The 22,864-nt window shown below is 41.0% G+C and overlaps 1 protein-coding gene across 2 annotated transcripts in view; it reads left to right on the forward strand.

The window, feature by feature from the left end:
• LOC140367977 (dynamin-1-like protein) overlaps positions 1-22,527 on the forward strand; it is a 28,717-nt gene extending 6,190 nt beyond the window's left edge. The window contains exons 3-19 of one of the 2 annotated variants that reach the window (XM_072454800.1): positions 2,535-2,578; positions 2,664-2,735; positions 3,226-3,312; positions 4,300-4,462; positions 5,366-5,486; positions 6,611-6,742; positions 6,930-7,136; positions 7,341-7,461; positions 7,593-7,748; positions 14,592-14,681; positions 14,776-14,868; positions 15,027-15,080; positions 15,573-15,644; positions 17,508-17,639; positions 17,722-17,831; positions 21,379-21,538; positions 22,450-22,527. In XM_072454800.1, the coding sequence (XP_072310901.1) occupies positions 2,535-2,578; positions 2,664-2,735; positions 3,226-3,312; positions 4,300-4,462; positions 5,366-5,486; positions 6,611-6,742; positions 6,930-7,136; positions 7,341-7,461; positions 7,593-7,748; positions 14,592-14,681; positions 14,776-14,868; positions 15,027-15,080; positions 15,573-15,644; positions 17,508-17,639; positions 17,722-17,831; positions 21,379-21,538; positions 22,450-22,506 (1,871 nt within the window). In that variant the 3' untranslated portion in view covers positions 22,507-22,527. The remainder of the gene's footprint in view (positions 1-2,534; positions 2,579-2,663; positions 2,736-3,225; positions 3,313-4,299; positions 4,463-5,365; positions 5,487-6,610; positions 6,743-6,929; positions 7,137-7,340; positions 7,462-7,592; positions 7,749-14,591; positions 14,682-14,775; positions 14,869-15,026; positions 15,081-15,572; positions 15,645-17,507; positions 17,640-17,721; positions 17,832-21,378; positions 21,539-22,449) is intronic. The other variant, XM_072454801.1, reaches the window with a different exon arrangement.
• Positions 22,528-22,864: the final 337 nt, after the last annotated feature.

Genomic DNA, 22,864 nt, shown 5'->3' on the forward strand with positions numbered 1-22,864 from the left:
GATGTAATCACGGAAGCCTATACTCGACAAGGGCGACCGTTGCCGTCTGGGGTGAGGTGCCACTCCACAAGGGGGCTCTCAACTTCGTGGGCCGCTATGAACGGGGTGTCCTTGGACGTGATCTGTGCGGCGGCCTCTTGGACATCCCCGAATACATTTGCAAGATTCTACAGAGTGAATGTGGTTTCTCCACAACCGCTGGAAGAGGTTCTCCGGCAACACTCTTCTGCGTCCCATTGAGGTATGGTTTTGTCTATTCCTCGGGACCCTGCAGGTATTTGTCATCCAGTGCTTTATGCACCGCCTCTGGCGGTCAGTAGGGATGAAATAGAACGAAAGTTACGACTGTAACTACGGTTCTATGAATCCCGGATGACCGCCAGAGCATCCGGTCCCTCGGAATTCTCGTGCTTTGCGAGAAGGTTTCCAGGGACTGAGCTCCCGGTGTCACGTGACTATATAGACTCACGTGAGCCACCGGGGGGGTCAAAGGTGACTTTTTTGTTATTAATTCTCGACCTGTGTATGCGCAAGGATGATCATCCAGTGCTTTATGCACCGCCTCTGGCGGTCATCCGGGATTCATAGAACTGTAGTTACAGTCGTAACTTTCGTTTTTAGTACAGGAAAAACAGAACAGGGACGTGGACGCGAGCGACAAAACACAAAGTGGAACAGGAACAACTCAAATCCGCCATATCTGAGCAAAAGAGAGAACCGCATTGTGGACTGAGAAATACAGAAACATGCTCAGTGGACTGTAAACCAGAACGAGGGGGCCTTTTTACGCTCACACACCTATGATACTGTCCTGAAGAAGTCAGACTGCTGATGGTGACGGGAAACCTGCACCCAAACCTGTTTAAATCAGCTGACACATCACTATACTTGACAAACAATAAAAGTGAAACTAGGTCATGCCATGCACACAATAACCCCAAAGCACGATAATCCCATTAAAGACTTTTCTAAATGTATAATATAATACAGGGGGGGGGGGGGAACAGGAGTTGCAATATACAGTGGCTTGCAAAAGTATTAATTTCCACATTCTGTCATGTCAGGACCACCAGAAGCTCAAATAAATTGTACTTTTTGCACACAAAACGACACAATTGGAAGAAGAATTACACGTGATTTCCAGATGAAATGAATAAGTAAAAGGCTGAAAAGTGCAGCGTGCTAAAATACTCAGGGGTCAATACTTTGTGGTCTTTTGAAGAACGTCTCTACCTGGTTACTACAGAGTATAAAGCGGGATGAAACACTTTAGTACTTCTGAGGTATCTGTAATGAGACAAAGAAGTTACTTATTCCTGCTGCTTTACTATTAAAGAAATGACAAAATGACCACTGCAAAAAATGTAGATGATAAACATTGAGCCCCCAAGAATATTATTGAGCGAGAAGTTGATATGATATTATGGTGACGATGCTGCTACTGCTTCTGCTGCTTCTGCTGCTTCTGCTGCTTCTGCTGCTGCTGCTTCTGCTGCTTCTGCTGCTGCTTCTGCTGCTTCTGCTGCTTCTGCTGCTTCTGCTGCTGCTGCTTCTGCTGCTTCTGCTGCTGCTTCTGCTGCTTCTGCTGCTTCTGCTGCTTCTGCTGCTGCTGCTTCTGCTGCTTCTGCTGCTGCTTCTGCTGCTTCTGCTGCTTCTGCTGCTGCTGCTTCTGCTGCTTCTGCTGCTTCTGCTGCTTCTGCTGCTTCTGCTGCTGCTGCTTCTGCTGCTGCTGCTTCTGCTGCTTCTGCTGCTGCTGCTGCTGCTTCTGCTTCTGCTGCTGCTGCTGCTGCTGCTGCTCCTGCCACTACTGCTACTACTGCACGTCTCGGCGACATCATGTGACTCTGAATGAGAGTGAGCGGTCTGTAATAAAGAAGATACTTGTAATATGCACCAACCAACATGTAATTACAGTCATTATACTGCATCAGATTATGAGGTGTACAAATAAAAGATAAATAATGATCTTTTCTGTGACTACTTTATGTTCACATGCAGTCATACATAGTATGACTGCATGTGTACCGTATTACGTATTTACTGACTAAGCAGCAGCCACATGAATGACATTAATACGTATGAGTATTGCACATGAATGACATTATTGCGTATGAATATGACAGTATTGCACATGATTAAATAAGAGTATTTACTTTACCACTATTATTATTATTTTTGTCTTATGATATTTTATTTTTATTTTTTCCCTCTATTCCTTATTAAGAATATGAGTGTATGAATGAATGTAAGTTATCTGTTCTTTTCTTCTGTATCTACTTGCGTTGCAACACCAGAATTTCCCCATTGTGTGGACAAATAAAGGCTTATCTTATCTTCTCTATTAAACTCGATGACCTTCTTTTACAAAACCCTCTTCCAATTCCCACTTTGACCTACGCTTCAAACGAATTATTTTGTGTCGTTTCACATTTGCTGCTACGTTTGAAATACTTTTGTAGTACTGTTTTTGTTCGTCACCAAACTAAAGATCAAGCTTTATCGCCGGTGCAAACTGTGTTCTGTGTGTTGGACAGGCCGAGGTGAACAGTGGGGCAAGTTCCTGCACACAAAAAACCAGGTACATTCTGTAATATTGACACATCGCAACGAGTCTCATGCGTTTTGTTTGAGCGTGTTGAAAGCTCTGTTCCATTCTGTCCCAGATTTTCACAGATTTTGACGAAATCCGACAGGAAATTGAGAATGAAACGGAGCGTGTGTCCGGAAATAACAAGGTAAGGCTCAGGAAATATTCATTGTGTTTGAGTAAAACTAGTTTAAAGGGCCGCGAAAAGAGTCGATTAAAAACAAATTGAACAGAAACGTGGAGTGAAATCTTCCAAACGAGCGTGTAAAGTGAACGTTCGGCTCGTTTGTGGTTAATTGTATGATCCATTGACGTTTTCTGCGATACTCGAGACATTTACAGGAATTTTTAAGCACATTTATATGGATGAATTGTTTAAATGGCGTCTTGAGTATAATTGTTGAGATACTGCAAATAATGTTCTTTCAATATTTCCAACCCCGACGTCTAACGGTTGTTGTTACTTGTTGCTGCAGAAATTCCATAACTGCTGATTTAAAAAGTAAAGTAAAACGTTTGGGATTATTCTCCAACATTCCCCCCAAAAATTCTCAAAATAAACTAATGAATTCTGACTGTTGTGACACAATAAGGAGAGAAATACAGACGCTATAGACTGAAGATTAATTTTTCTTTAGGGGATCAGCGACGAGCCCATTCACCTGAAGATATTTTCCCCTCACGTTGTCAACCTGACGCTGGTGGATCTGCCGGGAATAACGAAGGTAATAAAAACACATGCTGAGCAAAATTTTCACATCAAAACAAAGTGAAACATCTGGAAATAACACTATCGCCACCAAACGTGCAAACTCCAAATTTAAATCAAGGGCAGGTCAGAATTCTCTTTTTTTACTGATTGCACCTTTTTAAAGTGCCTATGACAGGTTTTTACGATTGTCTAATTTTGACTTTATTTGGTGTATTATACCTGTTGTACATATACATTTTAGTTTTACACCAATCGAGCAGGTATTTGTGGAGAAAACGTTGAAAATGACAGGAAGTGACATCACACTAGGGACTCATTCCAGTCAAAGTTTATGCAGAATTTACACAAAGAAACAACTTTTTTGACTCTCTAAACATTAATTCAACAAAATAAAGACGCTCTCGTATATTTTTATTTGACAAATAAATTAAAAAAAATTACATTAGATGAGTTTTGGCCCAGTGTTTGCTGGGTATTTCCCTAGTGTGATGTCATCAGGTACAAACAGGAAATTAAATTATAAATCTAAAAAATATGCTTTTCTGGGATAACATTTTTATAATTTTTAGCAACATTTTAAATGTATAAAACTTAACTGCATTTTAGTTCAATGAGTCCTCAGACCTGTAGGGGGCGCTTTAACATAATGTTGACTTATTTTCCTGGTTTATGATATCCACATGACAAAGTTCAACATCGTTCAAATAAACAAAGGGGAATACATTTTATTTAAATCATTTGTTTCACTCTTGATGTAAACAGTGGTTGCATTTAATCACAAATGTAGAATTTTGTGGCTCAATCGCTGTAAAATAATGATAAAGTTCAACATGTGTGTATATTTTCTGTTTGGTTATGTTTGTGTCCTTGTGCCCGCTCGCTTTGCCCTCTGACCTCATTTGTTTTCTGACCTTTTGTTCTATACGTTACTGTTTAAAATCCCTTGCTGTGTTTTTTTAATGACTGTGCTGTTTGCTCAACGCTCTTTGGTCTCCGGCAGGTGCCTGTGGGGGACCAGCCCAACGACATAGAGATCCAGATAAGAGATCTAATCCTGAAGCACATTTCCAACCCCAACTGCATCATCCTGGCCGTCACCGCCGCCAACACCGACATGGCCACGTCCGAGGCTCTCAAAGTGGCTCGAGAAGTGGACCTCGACGGTAACGGCTTTTTATTTACATGGTATTAGTGAACCAAGGAGATTTAAGACATAAACTACTGACGTTCCCCTTCACTCAAATGTATTTACATGTAGTCACCAGCAGTTGCTATGGTTTATGACACTTTCTTTTTAATTTATTAATTTAATTTAATTTAATTTGTATTTAATTTGATTAATTGTATTTATTTTTTCCTTATTTTATTTAATTTCTAAATTGTATACATTTTCTTTAAATGTTTTACTTTTTTATTTTTTCATTTATTTTTTAAGTTTTTCCAAAATAAAACACAAAAACAAACATGACCAGGGAGCAAAACATCAATCAATAAATTAACCAATATCAACTAAACATTTGAACAAGTATAAAAACAGTCTTTATTTTCCTTTTTAAAATCGCTTTAAAAGATAATAAATTTCGCCAATAATGTTTGATTTTGTTGTTCAATTCCATTCTGTATAAATTGAACTCCAGATTGGCTTCGCAACATGGTTGTTTTGAAGGATTTGACAGGGCAACTGTCATTTTTTACAGATTTTTTAACCTTTCCCCCACAAATACCTGCTCGATTGGTGTAAAATTATAATTCATATGTACAACAGGTATAATAAATACACCAAATAAAGTCAAAATTAGAACATCGTAAAAACCTGTCATACGCACATTAACCTTCTCCTTTTTATATGTTTTAAGTTTTAACATTTTTCAAACATAAAAAGACAACGATAAAACAAGAACAGGACCAGAGAGAGAGAGAGAGCAGAAGACACAAATCAAAATAAGCAAAGAAAAGAAGAGAAAGAAGAATAAAGTCCTACGTAAACCCGAGCAAACGTCCCTCTGAGTCCACAGTCCTTCAGACGTGTCCTTTTTCACTCTTTCTTCACTTCATCCCTCTTTCAGGACGGAGGACTCTGGCCGTCGTGACCAAGCTGGACCTGATGGACGCCGGCACGGACGCCATGGACGTCCTGATGGGCAGAGTCATCCCGGTTAAACTCGGCCTTATCGGAGTCGTGAACAGGTGAGCGACGTGCCATGTTTACGCTCTGGTTATTCAAAGTAAATAAGTCTCACCGGGGTATAAGTCGCACCAGCCAAAAAATGCATAATAGAGAAGAAAAAAGCATATTTAAGTCGCACTGGAGTATAAGTCGCATTTTTGGGGGAAATTTATTTAATAAAATCCAAGAACAGACATTTGATCTTGAAATGTAGTTTAAAATAATAACAGATGAGAGAACATGGTGAATAGGTGTACGTATGCTAACGCTAACACCTTCAGCTACATGAGGCACAGACAGAACTGTGGTAAGTGTCTGGTATGTTAACGTAACATATGAACAGTTATTCAGATAACTATAGCATAAAGAACATGCTAACAAGTTTACCAAAGCATCAGTATTACCCCAAATCACTAAATCCATTGAATTCTTCTTCCTCTGTGTTACTTCTAAACAACTCCACAAACTCCAGAGGTAGAGGAAGTGCAGGTTCTTCTTCTGCGTCGCTTAGAGCCTAGAGCGCCCTCTTGTGGCTGTCAGTGTGAAAATAACGAATAATATCATATAAGCTCTGGAGAATAAGTCGCACCAAAACTATGAAAAAAGGTATAACAACGCGATACTAACGGTATTTGAACATGAATGACTGAGACAACCGCATTGTATCTTCTGCTGGTCAAATCTAAGCATAAAAATCAAATGTTTTTAGTCTTTTGTCCAGTGCAGAAGCAGCAAAACGCTCAAAATGATTCAGTTTATGTTCGTAGATGTTGCTGACGAATGAAAACCATGTGTTGGATTTAAAGCGGTTCCAGACTTCACCTGGAACGCTCTCGTAAATGCACTTGAACACTGTCCTAAAGTCTCAATAAAGCTCAATGTCACGCAGCAGTGAGGGAGAGCGCCCTTATACATAGTTAATGCAGCTCCAGCGGGGGACTTATTTGTTCTTAATATAATACGCATAATACATCTTCAATATGAGATTATCCTTTGTGAAAAATTAATGGCCGACATTACGTTGCTGTTAGACACTTCGGTGGGAAATATAATGGAGGTAAAATCAACTCCGTGAACTGTGTTTGCTTTTAATTTTCTCCGCCCGCTTTTAATCTCCGTGTTTTAATTAAGTCTGAACTTTCAGGAGCCAGCTGGATATCAACAATAAGAAGTCTGTTACTGATTCAATACGAGACGAACACGCTTTTCTGCAGAAGAAATATCCATCTTTAGCAACAAGGAACGGAACCAAATACCTGGCCAGGACCCTGAACAGGTACACAGCTCTGTCATTCTATTATACACGCCGCTTTACATCGCTGTACTGTGTATTACACCGTATTACCTGTGGATAAATGTTGTGTAGCAGCCTCTTTGTATAAAAGTCAGCGTTCATATCTTTGATTGACAAAGTAAACTGCTGATAAAAGAGAGGCTTGTGCCCTTTGCTGTCATTATGTCAGGTTACTGATGCATCACATCAGAGAATGCCTCCCAGAGCTCAAGACACGGATCAACGTGTTGGCGGCGCAGTACCAGTCCCTGCTCAACAGCTACGGTGAACCTGTGGAAGACCAGAGCGCCACGCTGCTCCAGCTCATCACCAAGTTTGCAACAGAATACTGCAATACCATCGAGGGCACGGCCAAGTACATAGAGACTGCAGAGCTGTAAGTAGTACTACCGCCGGGGACCACTTGGTGGTGCTGTTGGTACGGCTCAGTCTTGTGTGCAAAACAACTGCATTGATTTCATCATTTAATATGATCCGACTTGTAAGTTGAGGCACGCACAGATTGTGTGAAGGAAAAGCTGACAGGAGAGAGCTCCACGGGGCTCACATCAGAGCTAATATCCTGGCTGCTCTTTTTCAGGTGTGGTGGAGCCAGGATTTGTTACATATTCCACGAGACTTTTGGCAGAACCCTGGAGTCCGTGGATCCTCTGGGAGGGCTCAGCACTATAGATATTCTCACTGCCATCAGGAACGCCACTGTGAGTGTGTTGCATCACTGTGCACTGCAGTTTGTCAGCCTCACTCCAGTCCATTACAGCGCCTCCTGTTGTTCTTGCTGTTGTTGTTTAACAGCGGTTGCCCTGGGTTACGCTCTCCCTTTTGTTTCTAGGGCCCGCGTCCATCCCTGTTTGTGCCAGAGGTTTCCTTCGAGCTGCTGGTGAAGAAGCAGGTGAAGCGTCTGGAGGAGCCCAGCCTGAGGTGTGTGGAGCTGGTGCACGAGGAGATGCAGCGGATCATCCAGCACTGCAGCAACTACAGCACACAGGTGAAGCCTGCCCCCGAGCCTGCCCCCGAGCCTGCCCCCGAGCCCGCCCCCGAGCCCGCCCCCGAGCCAGCCCCCGAGCCAGGTCATTGAGCTGCGTTTGAGCCAGGTCCGAGACACGTTTTAGGCGGGTCCGAGACATGTTTTAGGCACATTTGAGCCACGTTTTAGCCGGGTCCGAGCCGTGTTTGAGCCACATTTGAGCCACGTTTTAGCCGGGTCCGAGCCACGTTTTAGCCGGGTCCGAGCCACATTTGAGCCACGTTTTAGCCGGGTCCGAGCCACGTTTGAGCCACGTTTGAGCCACGTTTGAGCCACGTTTTAGCCACGTTTGAGCCACGTCTGAGCCACGTCTGAGCCCGTCTCAGCCCGCCTCCGAGCCGGGTCCGAGTCAGATGGGCCCACAGTCGCACAGGACCAGCCCCATAGGCCAGCACACATTTACATACAATGGAAGACAAAACTGCCTGTGTGTCCTGGTTGTCCTGGAGACGGGATACAAAGCCTAGAGCAGAGGTGTCTGACTTAGATCTCGCTGCCCCCTTTTATGAGATGAATATCCAAAACATCCCTAAATGTACAGGTCTATTTTGATGTGTCACGTTTTAAACCCATTACAAGCACTTGCCCCGTCACATCCACTGTTGCCCCGCCCTCTTCCTGTACAAAACGTATGATTTGTCCATTACCCGTCTCTCAAACGATTGAGCCGCCGTCTCATCCCGGCTCGGTTTACGGCGCCGTGCAGTTTTTATGAAGAGTGTGACTTTATTTCACAAACATCTGGCTGTGGGTGAGCAACACAGCGCGGTGGTGGAGGCGATCACGTTTGTATCGATCACTGACGCTGAACTGTTATTACCCCGGCGACACTTTAGAGTTTGCTCTCCGTGTCACCCTGCACAAACTTCTGTCTGCTCTAGCCCCGCATTCACCTTTCCCTTTCCTGTTCTCTCTCCACTGTGAGGTGCAGGCAGCGAGCAGTGGGCTTGGTTTGGATTAGTTTGGATTATATATTGAGATAAAAGTTCAGACAATAGACATTATAGTTTGTTCCGGCTAAAATAAGCTTGTTTCGGGACAGCTCAGACTAGTTTCTTGAGTCAGATTGTAATAGAACGCATCATTTTGCAGCTTGACGTGAAGAGAACTTGTCTACGTCTGCCTTTCTCCATGTCTGCTCCGCTCCTCGTTCATCTCTAACACGGGGCGGCATTCACTGCTCGTTCTCGGGGAATGACGGAAGGTCTACTCAAGCGTTTTGTGTCCGAGCCGATTGGGTCCAGATCCCGCTCGGCCGATTCGTGACCCGGGCTCTAAAGCTTAACGTAAAAACTTAAAGTAACAATTTCTGTGGTGAGAAACATTACAATTTTTCCATTCTTCACAATTATCGACCCCAAACGACGGTGAAATCCATCATTTAGTTTAAGTCATGATTCACCTGGTGTGCGACCAACTTAACAACATAAAACCTTCCAAATAGCTTACCATATTTTCCGGACTATAAGTCGCACTGGAGTATAAGTCGCACCAGCCAAATATATAATAATAGAGAAGAAAGAAACATATATAAGTCGCACTGGAGTATAAGTACCGTATTTTCTAGACTATAAGTCGCACCTTTTCTCATAGTTTTGGCCGGGGTGCGACTTATACTTATATTTATACTTGTACTCCGGAGCGACTTATATGTGATATTATTTGTTATTTTCACACTTACAACCGCTTTTCATACTCCAGTGCAACGTAAATATGTTTTTTTCTTCTCTATTATGCATTTTTTGGCTGGTGCAACTTATACTCCGATGCGACTTATAGTCCGGAAAACACAGTGTAAGTATGTACGTATAAATATAAGTATAAGTCACACCCTGGCCAATACTATGAAAAAAGGTGCGATTTAAAGTGGATGTACAGTAGATTGATGCAGTAGACGAAGCAATGACTTATTTTGCTTCTATTGTCAAGGTGAACTAATTAACCTCGGGGGTCACGGGACACGTACATGTACAAACGGCAACTACAGGACAGAAAACGTATACATTATGTCACACTAAGTCGTATTCCGGGCTGAAAATACAAATACAGAAACGGGATGAACGTTCCGAGTCTTTCATCACGACTCCCTCGGTGGCGCCGACACAACGAGGATAAAGTTTAAAAACGGTCTTAACATCCATAACCTCATTGTCCTGCCTGAGCACCCATTACCACCACCGAGTCATTTGCATACGAGCAAAACGGCGAGCAGCCCCGGGACCAAGCCCCCGGAAGCCAAGATGGCCGCCATTGAAACCTATGGAGCGTGCTCATTGGCGCATGGTTCCAAAAAAGTTTTTTAGTTCCGCATTACTTCCTGAATACTGTCTCATTTACGCCCACTTTTGTGACGTCATCGCCATAAGGCTTTGGCGTCGGGAGCGCGCACGTCACAGCAGCGTGAAAGACTGAGAACAGTCAACACAGACTTTTGGAATGATTCGGCTTGAAATAGTCTGTTTACGTAACGTATAATGATGGATTGTTATATCCATCTATAAATATACATGTATCATGTTGTAAAGGTCTGATATTTAAGAGAATTATAAAGAAGTGTTAAGATAAAAAGTCTGGTTTAATGACAATAAATTACACTTAGAGGTGTAATAACGTCCTCATCATTTTCTGTAGTTTTTGGTTTGGGTATATATTTTGTTATTAACTTTTCAGTTATTTATTTACATAATATGATTTGGCCAATATGCTTTTTTTAATCAAATGAGAAGAAATATAAAATATAATCATCAATTCTGTTACACAATTGAGTTAAGCAGTATTTAATTATATTCACTTTTTCCTTTTGTGTCATGTCAATCTTTAATAAATACAAAACACATTTGTTTATTAATGTATTTAATAAGAATAATGAACATGAATGAAATTGTTCAATAAATGCAAATCTGATTATAACTACAAATGATAAATAGTTGAGTTTTAAAGCTACAATGTGGGAGTCCTTTATTAAGGAGTTTTGGAGTCTGTGTACTGTTCATTATTATTATCATCATTAATAGAATCAGAAAAGGTTTATTGCCATTGTCAAAGAACAGAATTCACAAACAGTGGAACTTGCTTTGGTGATTCAGTGCAACATAAAAATAGTAACAATGATAAAACAACCTGTATAAGTCAAATAGAACATACTGAATAAGATAAGATATTCCTTTATTGTCCACACATGGGGAAATTTCGTTGTTGCAACACAGTAAGGCAAGGCAAGGCAAGGCAAGTTTATTTGTAGAGCACATTTCATACACAAGGCAATTCAAAGTGCTTCACACAGCAGGAAAAATGCATTAAAATCACAAAGAAATTACAGGAACAGAAATACAATAAAATTAACTAAATTAAAAATTATCAATCCAACTGATTTTCTAAACTAATAAAATCACAAACAAAAGAGAAGAGTGCAAAGAAAAAATCCTTTCAGTCATATGCGCAGCTAAACATAACTGTTTTTAGCTTAGATTTGAACATTGTCAGAGTAGAAGCCTGTCTCACATCTTCAGGAAGACTGTTCCAGATTTTAGCTGCATAAAACTGAAACGCAGATTCCCCATGTTTTGTCCTGACTCTGGGCACCAGCAGGAGGCCGGTCCCTGAGGTCCTCAGAGTCCGAGATGGTTCATATGGCACTAATATATCCAAGATGTACTTTGGTGCTAGGCCATGGAGAGACTTGTACACAAGCAGAGCTGCTTTAAAGTCTATTCTCTGAGCCACAGGAGCCAGTGCAGAGACCTGAGAACAGGACTAATGTGATCGTACTTCCTGGTTCTAGTCAGGACCCGAGCAGCAGCGTTCTGGATGTACTGCAGCTGTTTTACAGCTCGTTTGGAGAGACCAGTGAGCAGGCCGTTACAGTAGTCTAATCTACTGGAGACAAACGCGTGGATAAGTCTCTCTAAATCTGGTTTTGACAGTATATTTTTGATTTTGGCAATGTTTTTTAGATGGTAAAAAGCTGCTGATGTTATTGATTTGACGTGGCTATTAAAGTTCAAGTCTGAGTCCATTATTACCCCCAGATTTCTAATTTGGTTTGTAGGTTTTAGAGCGAGACTCTGGAGATGACCGCTAACACTTTCTCTTTGTTTCTGTGGGCCAAAAACGATTATTTCAGTCTTGTCTGAGTTCAGCTGGAGAAAGTTGTTTTGCTCCAGATTGAAGCGACATGTTAACTATGTGAGTGAGTGGTGCTAACAAACTGTTCAGCACAGACTTTAGAAATTTGGTGGGTAACACATCAAGGCAGCATGTAGATGAACTCAGACTGGTGATGATCTCATGGACAGTTTTGTCAGTTACTGGTGCAAAGTGAGTTAGCTCTAAGTGTCTTGGTGGTTTTAGGGTAATTTTTTGCATTGTGGGATTTATAGCATTTTTAATGCCCTGAACTTTGTCCTTAAAGAAGAGTAGATACAGAGGAAAAGAACAGAAAACTTATAGGAAGTTTAAAAAACACTCTTAATTGATCGATCTTAATAGAAGAACTCTTATAAACAAAAACTCCTTTAGACAGAACCTCTCATTTCTTAATAAGGAATGAAGGGGGAAAATAGAGATAAAAATAAAATAAAAACAGCAAGCATAAGACAAGATAATACTAATAATAATGGTAAAATAAACACTCTTTTTACATCAGTTATATGCACATGAATGTGACATTATTGTGTTAAATACTGAATATCTCAGTATTTAACAAGACTTTGTTTCCATGGCTACGCAGTCTTCTGATGAAAAGGACTTCAGTAAACTCCTCCGTTCAGCTCCATCGTTTGACTGAGGGACAAACAGAACATGTCACAGCTTTAGATTATACAAGTCACATAACATACACTTCATATGTATTAGATTATACAAGTCATAGAACATACACTTCATATGTATTAGATTTATACAAGTCACATAACATACACTTCATATGTATTAGATTTATACAAGTCATAGAACATACACTTCATATGTTTAGATTTATACAAGTCATAGAACATACACTTCATATGTATTAGATTTATACAAGTCATAGAACATACACTTCATATGTATTAGATTTATACAAGTCATAGAACATACACTTCATATGTATTAGATTATACAAGTCATAGAACATACACTTCATATGTATTAGATTATACAAGTCACATAACATACACTTCATATGTATTAGATTTATACAAGACATAGAACATACACTTCATATGTATTAGATTTATACAAGACATAGAACATACACTTCATATGTATTAGATTTATACAAGTCATAGAACATACACTTCATATGTATTAGATTTATACAAGTCATAGAACATACACTTCATATGTATTAGATTATACAAGTCATAGAACATACACTTCATATGTATTAGATTTATACAAGTCATATAACTGAAGCTGTTTTACAGACACATGTGACACAGCAGTGTCTCTTTTGAAGAACAATTATCATTTAGTTTTTTTGGTCATAACAAAACAGACATTTTATAAATTCAAAGTGCTGATTCTACACTGTTTACTTTTAGTCGAGGCACAAGTTAATATTAAAATACCTTTTGCTTTGGAGTCGTCAGGAGTTTACTTGAGATGACTCTGTGTCTGCAGTGATCAGGTCTGCAGTGACCTGTAGTGACCTGCAGTGACCTGTAGAGCTCTGGACAGCACAGACAGACCAAACTCACTGGTCAGCACTGAAGATGAGAAAGATACTCATTAGAACGTTGATATATTATGCACATTTAACAGAGAAAAGCTGGAATATGTTATTGACAGATTTACATTTCGCTCTGTAACACAAAAGTTCCTCTTTTCACATTATTTTTTAAAGCTAGAACCAAAAGTCATTTACTTTTGCATAAGTTTAAACCTTAGAAGTTAGAACATAACCGACATGTTTGCTAAATCTCCATGGAAGTAAATCCATGACATTCGTATAGAAAACAAGTGTGTGCTTTGCTGTTTAAACACTTCATTATGAAATATGTAATAAAACCTCAAATGTCGTCTTATCAGCCCTGTGAGAACACGACTGTCACTTTTAAATACGTTTACATTTATATATGTAAGATATGACCCATTTCAGCAGGTTGTATTTGAATTATTTGTAGTTTTTGATTGCACATCATACAAACATCACTTTATTTCCCTTCTTTCTCTAGTTTTCCTTCATCTGTGCTTGACCTTTTGTCTCTTAGAACATTTAGTAGGAGAATTAATGAGTTATTTATTTGCAGAAGTCATGAGCCATCACGACGTGTCGTTCCAATGCATCTTTGTGTAGCTAAACGTTAGCTTGTGTTAACTGTGTAATTGTTGTTTTACACTTCACATGGAACGATGTGTTAAACGTGAGGAATGACATACAAACACAACTTACGTGTATCGTTGGTCTCGTCTGGTCACTTTCTTCTGCTTATGTTTAGTTTCCGTCACGTGTTCTCCCGAGGCTCGTTCACGAGGGTTACGTGCGCGCTCGGTGCGCGTACACCGTTCTCCGGGAGGTTAAAAATTTATTTTTAAAGTATTTTAGAAACAGTCAAAGAGTGAAATTCCTTCTATTTTATTTTTAGACTACAAACAATTTAGCATGTTTGGTAATTTTAGAGGCCGAACTCTTGAAATGGTCCGACCAAAAGGCTGCATTCTACGGAGTGGCCACTACTCAATTTGGAGCCAGAGGCAGAGGGGGCGTACCCTATCCAGATAATATAATAGATCCATGCCCGGGACACATTACTCACGGTTCGCCCGGCGCCCTCCATTGTACGTGCACGTTATCTCGTTTACGTTTTCTTTTCGACCCGACAGGAGCTGCAGAGGTTCCCCAAGCTCCACGAAGCCATTGTGGAGGTGGTCACGTCGCTGCTGAGGAAAAGGCTGCCCATTACCAACGAAATGGTACACCGGCGTTTTTTTTGAATATCCATTTTATTTACCTCTTATTTTGAAAGAGTTACGTACGGATACTGACGGCGTCGCCTTCTCGTTCCAGGTCCATAACTTAGTGGCGATCGAGCTGGCCTACATCAACACCAAGCATCCAGACTTTGCGGATGCCTGCGGGGTTATGAATAATAATATAGAGGTATGTGTTACGAGAGCATGGGAATTTAGCAAAGTCATAAAAAGAATGTAAAGAGCTTTTTATTTGTGTTTTTGTTCATTTTTTGGGGGGGTTAATTGAGTGTCCAGTAAATGAGGTTTGGCACTTTGACTGCGTTGAACATCTGTTTTTGTGAGCAGGAGCAGAGGAGGAACAGGATGAGGGAGCTCCCCACCTCCGTCCCCCGGGATAAGGTAAAGACTCACGTATATTCAAATGAGACGAGACTCGTGCTCAGCGTAAAGACTCGGAACACTGCAGGATGTGGACCTGAAACGCTCCGGATAGTTTCAAAATGTCTCCTAGCACCCTTTTCTGTCTTCTTCTTCTCCTGCTTATTCTCTGCTTCTGTTTAATCATCTTCTTTCAATTTATTATTCTACTTCTGCTGCTTCTTCTTCTTCTGCTTCTTCTTCTGTTTATTCTTCTTCTGCTTATTCTTCTTCTGCTACTGCCGCTTCTTTTTCTTCTTAGTCTCCTCCTTTTTGTTCTCCTTCTCCTTGTACATCTTCTTCTTCTCCTTCTCTTTGTACTTCTTCACCTTCTTCTCCTTCTTCTCCTACTTCTCCTTCTTCTTCTTCTCCTTGTTCTTCTCCTCCTCCTTGTACTTCTTCTCCTTCTTCTCATTCTCATAGTATATATTTGTCTTCTTCTCTTCCCCTCTCCCGCTCTCATTCCGCTGTTAGTCCGTTGGCAAAGGCCCGGCTGTGGCTCCCGGCGAGCCCCCTCCGGCCGAAGTGGACATGGACAGGCCCAAGGTGGGCACGCGGGCTGCATCCCCCTGAGCGGTGCCTGCCCGCGGGCATCGGGGCGGACGCATGGGTCACCGCTGTGCTGGCATGAGCTCTTGAATCTTGTCTGCTGATATCGCGGATTTACAAAAACATGTCCCGCCCCATTTACCGACCCGCCCCCCGATTAGGGCTGTGCAATTTTGGAAATATTTTATTGCGATTAGTCAGTTAAATTATGTTTTTATTTGTTATGACTAGTCTACATTTTTAAACCCCACATCTATGAGCCAGAGTCCAATTTTCTGTCAATACTGAGTAGGAATTTCGGAGAACTCGTGATTCAAATGCAAGACAATCTGATTACTGACTCCCTCTAGTGGTAATCTAATTACTGCTCTGATTACTTTTTTTGAAAAGTAACCAATGACTGATTCCTATACCTTAGACCGCAGTTATTTTATTACGTGGTTTACGGATTTTTAAATGACATATATTGAACAGGCGGACGAAATATAAGTTATAAAAAATAATTTTAAGGGGGGGACGCGGTGCGCAGGTGAGTGTAACAGTAGATTTAGCCTGTTTTGTATTGGTAGAACTGACGCTTCTAAGTGTGCAGCCTTAGTCATGGCAAAACGCGCTGGAGAAAATGTGGTAAACGGGTTTAAAATGTGTATTTGCGATATAAAGGAGTTGGCACTGCGCCTAGCAGATAAGGAAACAGGCGCGCGTCTTCTCATGCTCTCCCGGGGCCGGGGTCACAGACTCCCGCAGGATTTTGACAAAAAATTGCTTCACGCGCTCTTATATTTTGACTTAATAGCGCTTTTTATATTTAATTTAATGTTATTTTGCGTTGTCGGCGGTACTTTATAAAATTTATTTTATAACAATTTATTTTATTTATATTGTAGAAATCAATCATCTAAGTGCGGCGGATCCGTAAACCAAGTATTAAAATAACTGTGGCCCAACTTTGTTGAAAAAAAGAAAAGAACATACAGTTTAGGAACCAATTTATAAAAAATCATAAAACCTTTGTATTAATAAACTACCGTATTTTCCGGACTATAAGTCGCACCTTTTTTCATAGTTTTGGCCGGGGGTGCGACTTATACTTATATTTATACTTACTTATACTCCGGAGCGACTTCTATGTGATATTATTTGTTATTTTCACACTTGCAACTGCATTTCATACTCCAGTGCAACTTATATATGTTTTTTTCTTCTCTATTATGCATTTTTTGGCTGGTGCGACTTATAGTCCGGAAATTACGGTACAGTTCAGGAACCAATTTATAAATATAAAATCTTTGTATTAATAAACTAATTTGAACAAGTGCAAAGTAATTATACACAGTCCTCCTAAGACATTCTATAGATGACATCACACACTGTTGAAGAAAAATTTACACATTTTGCGATAAATTGTGCAGCTCTACTCCCTCAAACCCAACTTCCCCTCTGAATATGATCCGGTTTTCTTTCATAAACCCTCGATATGTTTTTGTAATCAGGGATTTTTGAATGGCCCGCTATCCAAGCCTCTGTGGTCCGCAAAATATATTATTTAACACGCTGGAAATGTCACTCTTCCCCGACTTATTCCTCAACATTTTCAATATTTCTATTATTTTGCAGCCCTGTAATATTCTATCAGCTCCATCGGTTTCTGCTGTGTCTTTTTCTATATTAACTGGATGCTAACATGCTTTACTCCTGGTGCCACGTATATTCTGTGCCTGTGAAATGTTAAGTGCATACTTTTCCTGCTACATGCCTGTGTGGTGCACTCAACCCTTCGATGCCAGCGCCCTCGTTAGCCTGAATATTGTACACGAGTTTAATGTTTGATACATTAGCTCTCGCTTTCTGCCCGCCCAGGCTCCAGCGGCCGGACCACAAGGCGAACAGGACGGGACGGGGAACTGGAGAGGGATGCTGAGGAAGGGGGAAGACGCCCCGAGCTCAGGCCCCGGAAGTCCCCTCAGAGGAGCCGTCAACCTGCTCGACGTGGTAACGAAAACGCACGAGAAACGGCACGGTCTGAATAATGTTGTCACGGCGACGCACGCTAACGCCCTTTCCGCCGTTTCAGCCGGTGCCGGTCGCTCGGAAGCTGTCGTCACGCGAGCAGAGGGACTGTGAGGTCATCGAACGTCTCATCAAGTCCTACTTCCTGATCGTGCGCAAGAACATTCAAGACAGGTACAGCCGAAGTTTTAAGGTTTTCCTCATGAAACTTGATTTACCGTATTTTCCGGAGTATAAGTCGCACCGGCCAAAAAATGCATAATGGAGAAGAAAAAAACAAATATAAGCTGTACTGGAGTAAAAGTATATAAGTATAAATATAAGTATAAGTCGCACCCCGGCCAAAACTATGAAAATACGGTATTTCTATAGATTTTGCCAGTCAGAACGTTTCAGCAAGTTGACCTGTTCCGTATAAATAATTATGCGTTCTTGAGGTCGTCGGAAATTCCAGTGCCAATCAGCACTCGGGTTCTCTCCTATTAGCAACGCAGCGGCGGTTAGCGGGCTAGCGCCGTCCGCTCGTTTGTACGGTCTGTGGTGATTTGTCAATTTATCTTAAACACTGGAGCTCTTTGACTAAACGTTACATCATAAGAGCGACATATTTACACGAGAAAGGTCCAACAGTTTAATGAATTACCAGTGTAACATCAGCTAGCAAAACATAATGACGCTTTCCAGAGCTAATTGCTAGCGGTTAACCTGTAGCTTGTGAAAAGATTTAACAGCGGCAAATGTTGGTCTAGCTCTAATAACAGACATTCAAGATGCTCAGAGCGCTTTATAGAGCTGTAATGGACTCGGCTAAAGCTAATTAATGGACTCAAAGGCTTCGCAGCGCTGGCAAAAGCTCTCAAAACGATTTAGCATCTCGCATAAGCGACGACGACGTACTGTAAACAGAGAACTGCACTTTTATGAGTGAAAATATCACCATTGTCAATACCAATCTGTTCTGCTTGATCAAATAAATGTAAAATGTAATGAATAAACTCCAGGCCTTATAAATCCTAAAATCCCAATGAAATAATTACTGTATTTTTCGGAGCATAAGTCGCACCAGCTGAAAATGCATAATGGAGAAGAAAAACAATATATGTCTCATTTTTGGGGAAATTTATTTGATAACATCCAAGACCAAGAACAGACATTTCATCTTGAAATGTAGTTTAAAGATGAGAACAGAGAACAGATTAGAGCACATGGTGAATAGGTGTACGTATGCTAACGCTAACACCTTCAGCTACATGACGCACAGACAGAACTGTGGTAAGTGTCTGGTATGTTAACGTAACATATTAAGTTATTCAGATAACTATAGCATAAAGAACATGCTAACAAGTTTACCAAAGCATCAGTTTTACCCCAAATCACTAAATCCATTGAATTCTTCTTCCTCTGTGTCACTTCTAAACAACTCCACAAACTCCAGAGGTAGAGGAAGTGCAGATTCTTCTTCTGCGTCGCTTAGAGCCTAGAGCGCCCTCTTGTGGTTGCCAGTATGAAAATAACAAGTCGCTCTGGAGTATTATGAAACTATGAAAAAAGGTGCAACTTATAGTCCGGAAAGTACGATAAAGATTTAAAAGCAGTTCTGAGCAGGTAAGACTTGACATTTTTCTATATATTTTAACCCACATATGAACTTTAGGCCCTGTTTTTGACCAATTAATAAAGGATTTATGTCGTTGGGATCTGAGTTTTGTCGCTGTAAAGGATTTTAGTCTCCACGACGATATAATAAACAGTCTATAATCAGTTACACCAGCTTTACACTTACCTGAAACCACCATTCAGAAAGTACTTTTCGTTGGCAGTCTTTGTATTCCATTTCGCTTCCACAATTTTACCACAAATAAACCATCTGCAGCTCTTTTAGAACACATTATGTAAAAGACAAACTTCAGATCTTCAAGAGAAAACTGCAGATTAAACACGACGTTCCCGGATGAACGCGCGGTCTCGCCGCGGGCCGGAACGCTCTGGCATCGGCGGGAGCGGCGTGCGGTACAGTTAAGCCACCTGGCAGCGCCGACGCCAGCCTCGCCATCTGCGCAAAGCAAGTCGGCCATCTTGCCTCCGTGTTCCGAACCAGCTGCTCTGCCCGTCTCTGCGCTCGCTCGGGCGACGAGGCGGGCGCGAGGTTGCAAAAGTTTGACAGGCGGGGCTGGGATGGGGGCAGAGTAATAAAACTATCAAAAGTGCACGTTATTAAGTACATGTTTAGGCCCTCGGTCCATTCAGGGCTCATTCACACCTCTTTAGTGAGTCAGTGTTGTGTCATCTGAGAGACTTTTGTGTTCTGGTGATTCTAAAGCAGCATTTTCTCCATTTTTGGCTAAAGAAGCGACAATAAAGTGCCCTCTTTACTGTTGGCGGGATCAAAGTGGTCCAAAATGGGGACTACTGGGACATGTCTTGTATAAAACTGGGACAAATCAGTGGTTTTGGGCTCATCGGTCGGAACGTGGGACAAGAGGACGTCTGGTCACCTTAAGTATTTCCATTGTTGCGAGTTGATTGGGAAAACTGTAACTTGCTGGAGGAGAAATGATTGAAATCAGAAGTATATCGTTCATATATTTGTATTTATAAGACGTGTTTAAAGCCATTGTAGATCAGTGAGGAGCTCTAAGTGCCTGTAACTTTTTTCTTTTCTTTTTACTACACAGTTTTTGTAATCATTAGGGAAGGTACGATATGACACAATATAATAGAGAGGTACATTTTTTTTAAAGTCATAATTTCAGATGGTGGGCAGGGCCTTTTGTAACTATTGGATGTTTGAAGGGCGTATCCAGAATCAAAATGGATGTTGAATCTTTTCTATATTTCAAGCTATATTTGACAGCAATTACGCCATTGGAGTTGGATAATGGCGCCACTTTCTGAGGCTGCTGTTGAACAAATCATTTCACTTTTGTATAACTCTATACTGTGATACGGACGGAGAAGACGTGGACGTTTCTGCCAGTTTTCGTTTCATGTGGATAGGCTCAGTGATTACAGAGAGTTGAACCAGGTCAACAAAGGTACAATCTGATTTAATTCTACCGTAAAACTGTCTCCAGCTCAGTTTTGATCCATAGATATTCTAGAAGGTTGTCACGTGAACGCAGCCTATCGACGATCTACTTAAGGCGGCTTAAAGGTGGCTTTTGTTTGTTTTTTGTGCTTGTGTTTTGGGCTATTTAAAGTGCCTATGACAGGTTTTTACGATTTTCTAATTTGATCTGTATTTGGTGTGTTTATACCTGTTGTACATAAACATTATAGTTTTACACCAATCGAGCTGGTATTTGTGGAGAAAATGTTAAAAAATCTGTTGAAAATGACAGGAAGTGACATCACACCAGGGACACTCATTCCAGTCAAAGTTTATGCAGAATTCACACAAAGAAACAACTTTTTTTGACTCTCTAAACATAAATTTAACAAAATAAAGTCGCTCTCATATATTTTTATTGGTCAAATTAAATACATTTTGACATTAGATGAGTTTTGGCCCAGTGTTTGCTGGGTAATTTCTTAGTGTGATGTCATCAATTACAAACAGGAAGTGAAGTTATAAACCTTAAAAATGTGCTATTCTGTGATACATTTTTGGGGAATTTTTAGCATAATTTGAAATATATTCATCTTGACTGCGTTTTAGTTCAATGAGGGCGCCCTTTAAGTTCTTGCTGTACTCTGTAGGTTCTAACTCCTTCCTTTGCAGCGTGCCAAAGGCGGTGATGCACTTCCTGGTGAACCACGTGAAGGACAGCCTGCAGAGCGAGCTGGTGGGACAGTTGTACAAGTCGGGGCTTCTCAACGAGCTCCTGACCGAATCTGAGGACATGGCCCAGCGGCGCAAGGAGGCGGCGGACATGTTACAGGTTTGCGCTCCATAAATCGCTCGTCACGCCGTGATCCAAAAGTGACGTGCTACCAGATTATTCTCATAAAGCAGGAGTTGTCAAACGGGTGCGCGACAGGGCTGTTTATCTTGCGCTGCTGCTGCTAAAAATGACGGTTTGTGAATAGTTTTGACATTAAATGCTTGGGTGGACTGAGTTGGTTATTCGTGAATGTCGTGTGTTATGTATTATAACTGTGGAAAAAAGGAACTTCAGGTCAAAATGAGTCAAAAATTCAAACGCAAACTGAGAAAGCTATAAACGTTAATAACCGGCATTCGAGGCTCATTCTTTCGATCAGTTGGCAACTATGCTGCTACGGTAAGATTAGAGGGAGCTGCCGGTCCCCTGTGGTTTTCATTTAGCTGTTAGCATTAGCCCACCAAAAAATGCAAATTCCGTATAATACAGAGGGTTTGGGCTGGAACCAACCCATCGACCATATTTAGGTCTGAGCCTCCTCAAAAGTCATTACTGAGTTTATATACCTTTTGGTGATTTATTTTAGATATTAATTAGTGTGTAAAACTGACATGTGAGATAAAGGCTAATACATTTTAAGTTGAGATTTCTGAACTTCTGACACTAAACATCCTCTTTTACGGATTACTGTTGTGGAGACCAGTTAAATTATATAAATATCACGAAATAAGCATTTTATATACATTATTATGGGGCGGGGCTTCATCGTTCATTTCTATGTAAAGGAACGTAACTGCAGTTAGCGTTAGCATTAGCCGAGTGAAAGCGTTTCAGCATCGAGCACAGAGAGAACATTCAGTCTATGTATGTCTCTGGCAGTTGGTGGTAAACCGTAGTGTGACAGGTCAGTGTGAGGAAAGAATCCAATTATTTTCCTAACGTGTGTTTTTTTTTTTTTTTGTCCACAGGCGCTGCAGAAAGCCAGCCAGGTGATCGCAGAGATTAGAGAGACCCATCTGTGGTGATATCCTCGTGCTTAAAGGCATGACTTCAAATGCACTGATCTTTATTTAAACACAGGTGTTCTCACGGGCGCGGCCTGTAGCCTCCTGGAACAAATATACTGTTTATTTATACTTGACTCATGCTTGTTTAGAAGTATTTGAGAATGCACTGCTCTGTAATTGCTCGTGTCGAAAAGTAAGTAAGTTCTTTCAAAGTAGACGCCGCCTGTATCTTCTGAAGGTACAGGGAGCGCAGCCAAAGTACTGCTGCGACACACTGCGGTTAAACTATATGGAAATGTACTTTTAGGTCCCTCTGCTGTTTAGGCCGCTCCACAAAGCATTCAATATCATTCTGGCTCGAGACGTTCAGAAATAA

This window comes from Eucyclogobius newberryi, unplaced genomic scaffold (genome assembly GCF_026437365.1).
Source record: "Eucyclogobius newberryi isolate DKJ021-1_F unplaced genomic scaffold, fEucNew1.0.hap1 SCAF_2, whole genome shotgun sequence".
Classification (NCBI taxonomy): Eukaryota; Metazoa; Chordata; class Actinopteri; order Gobiiformes; family Gobiidae; genus Eucyclogobius; species Eucyclogobius newberryi.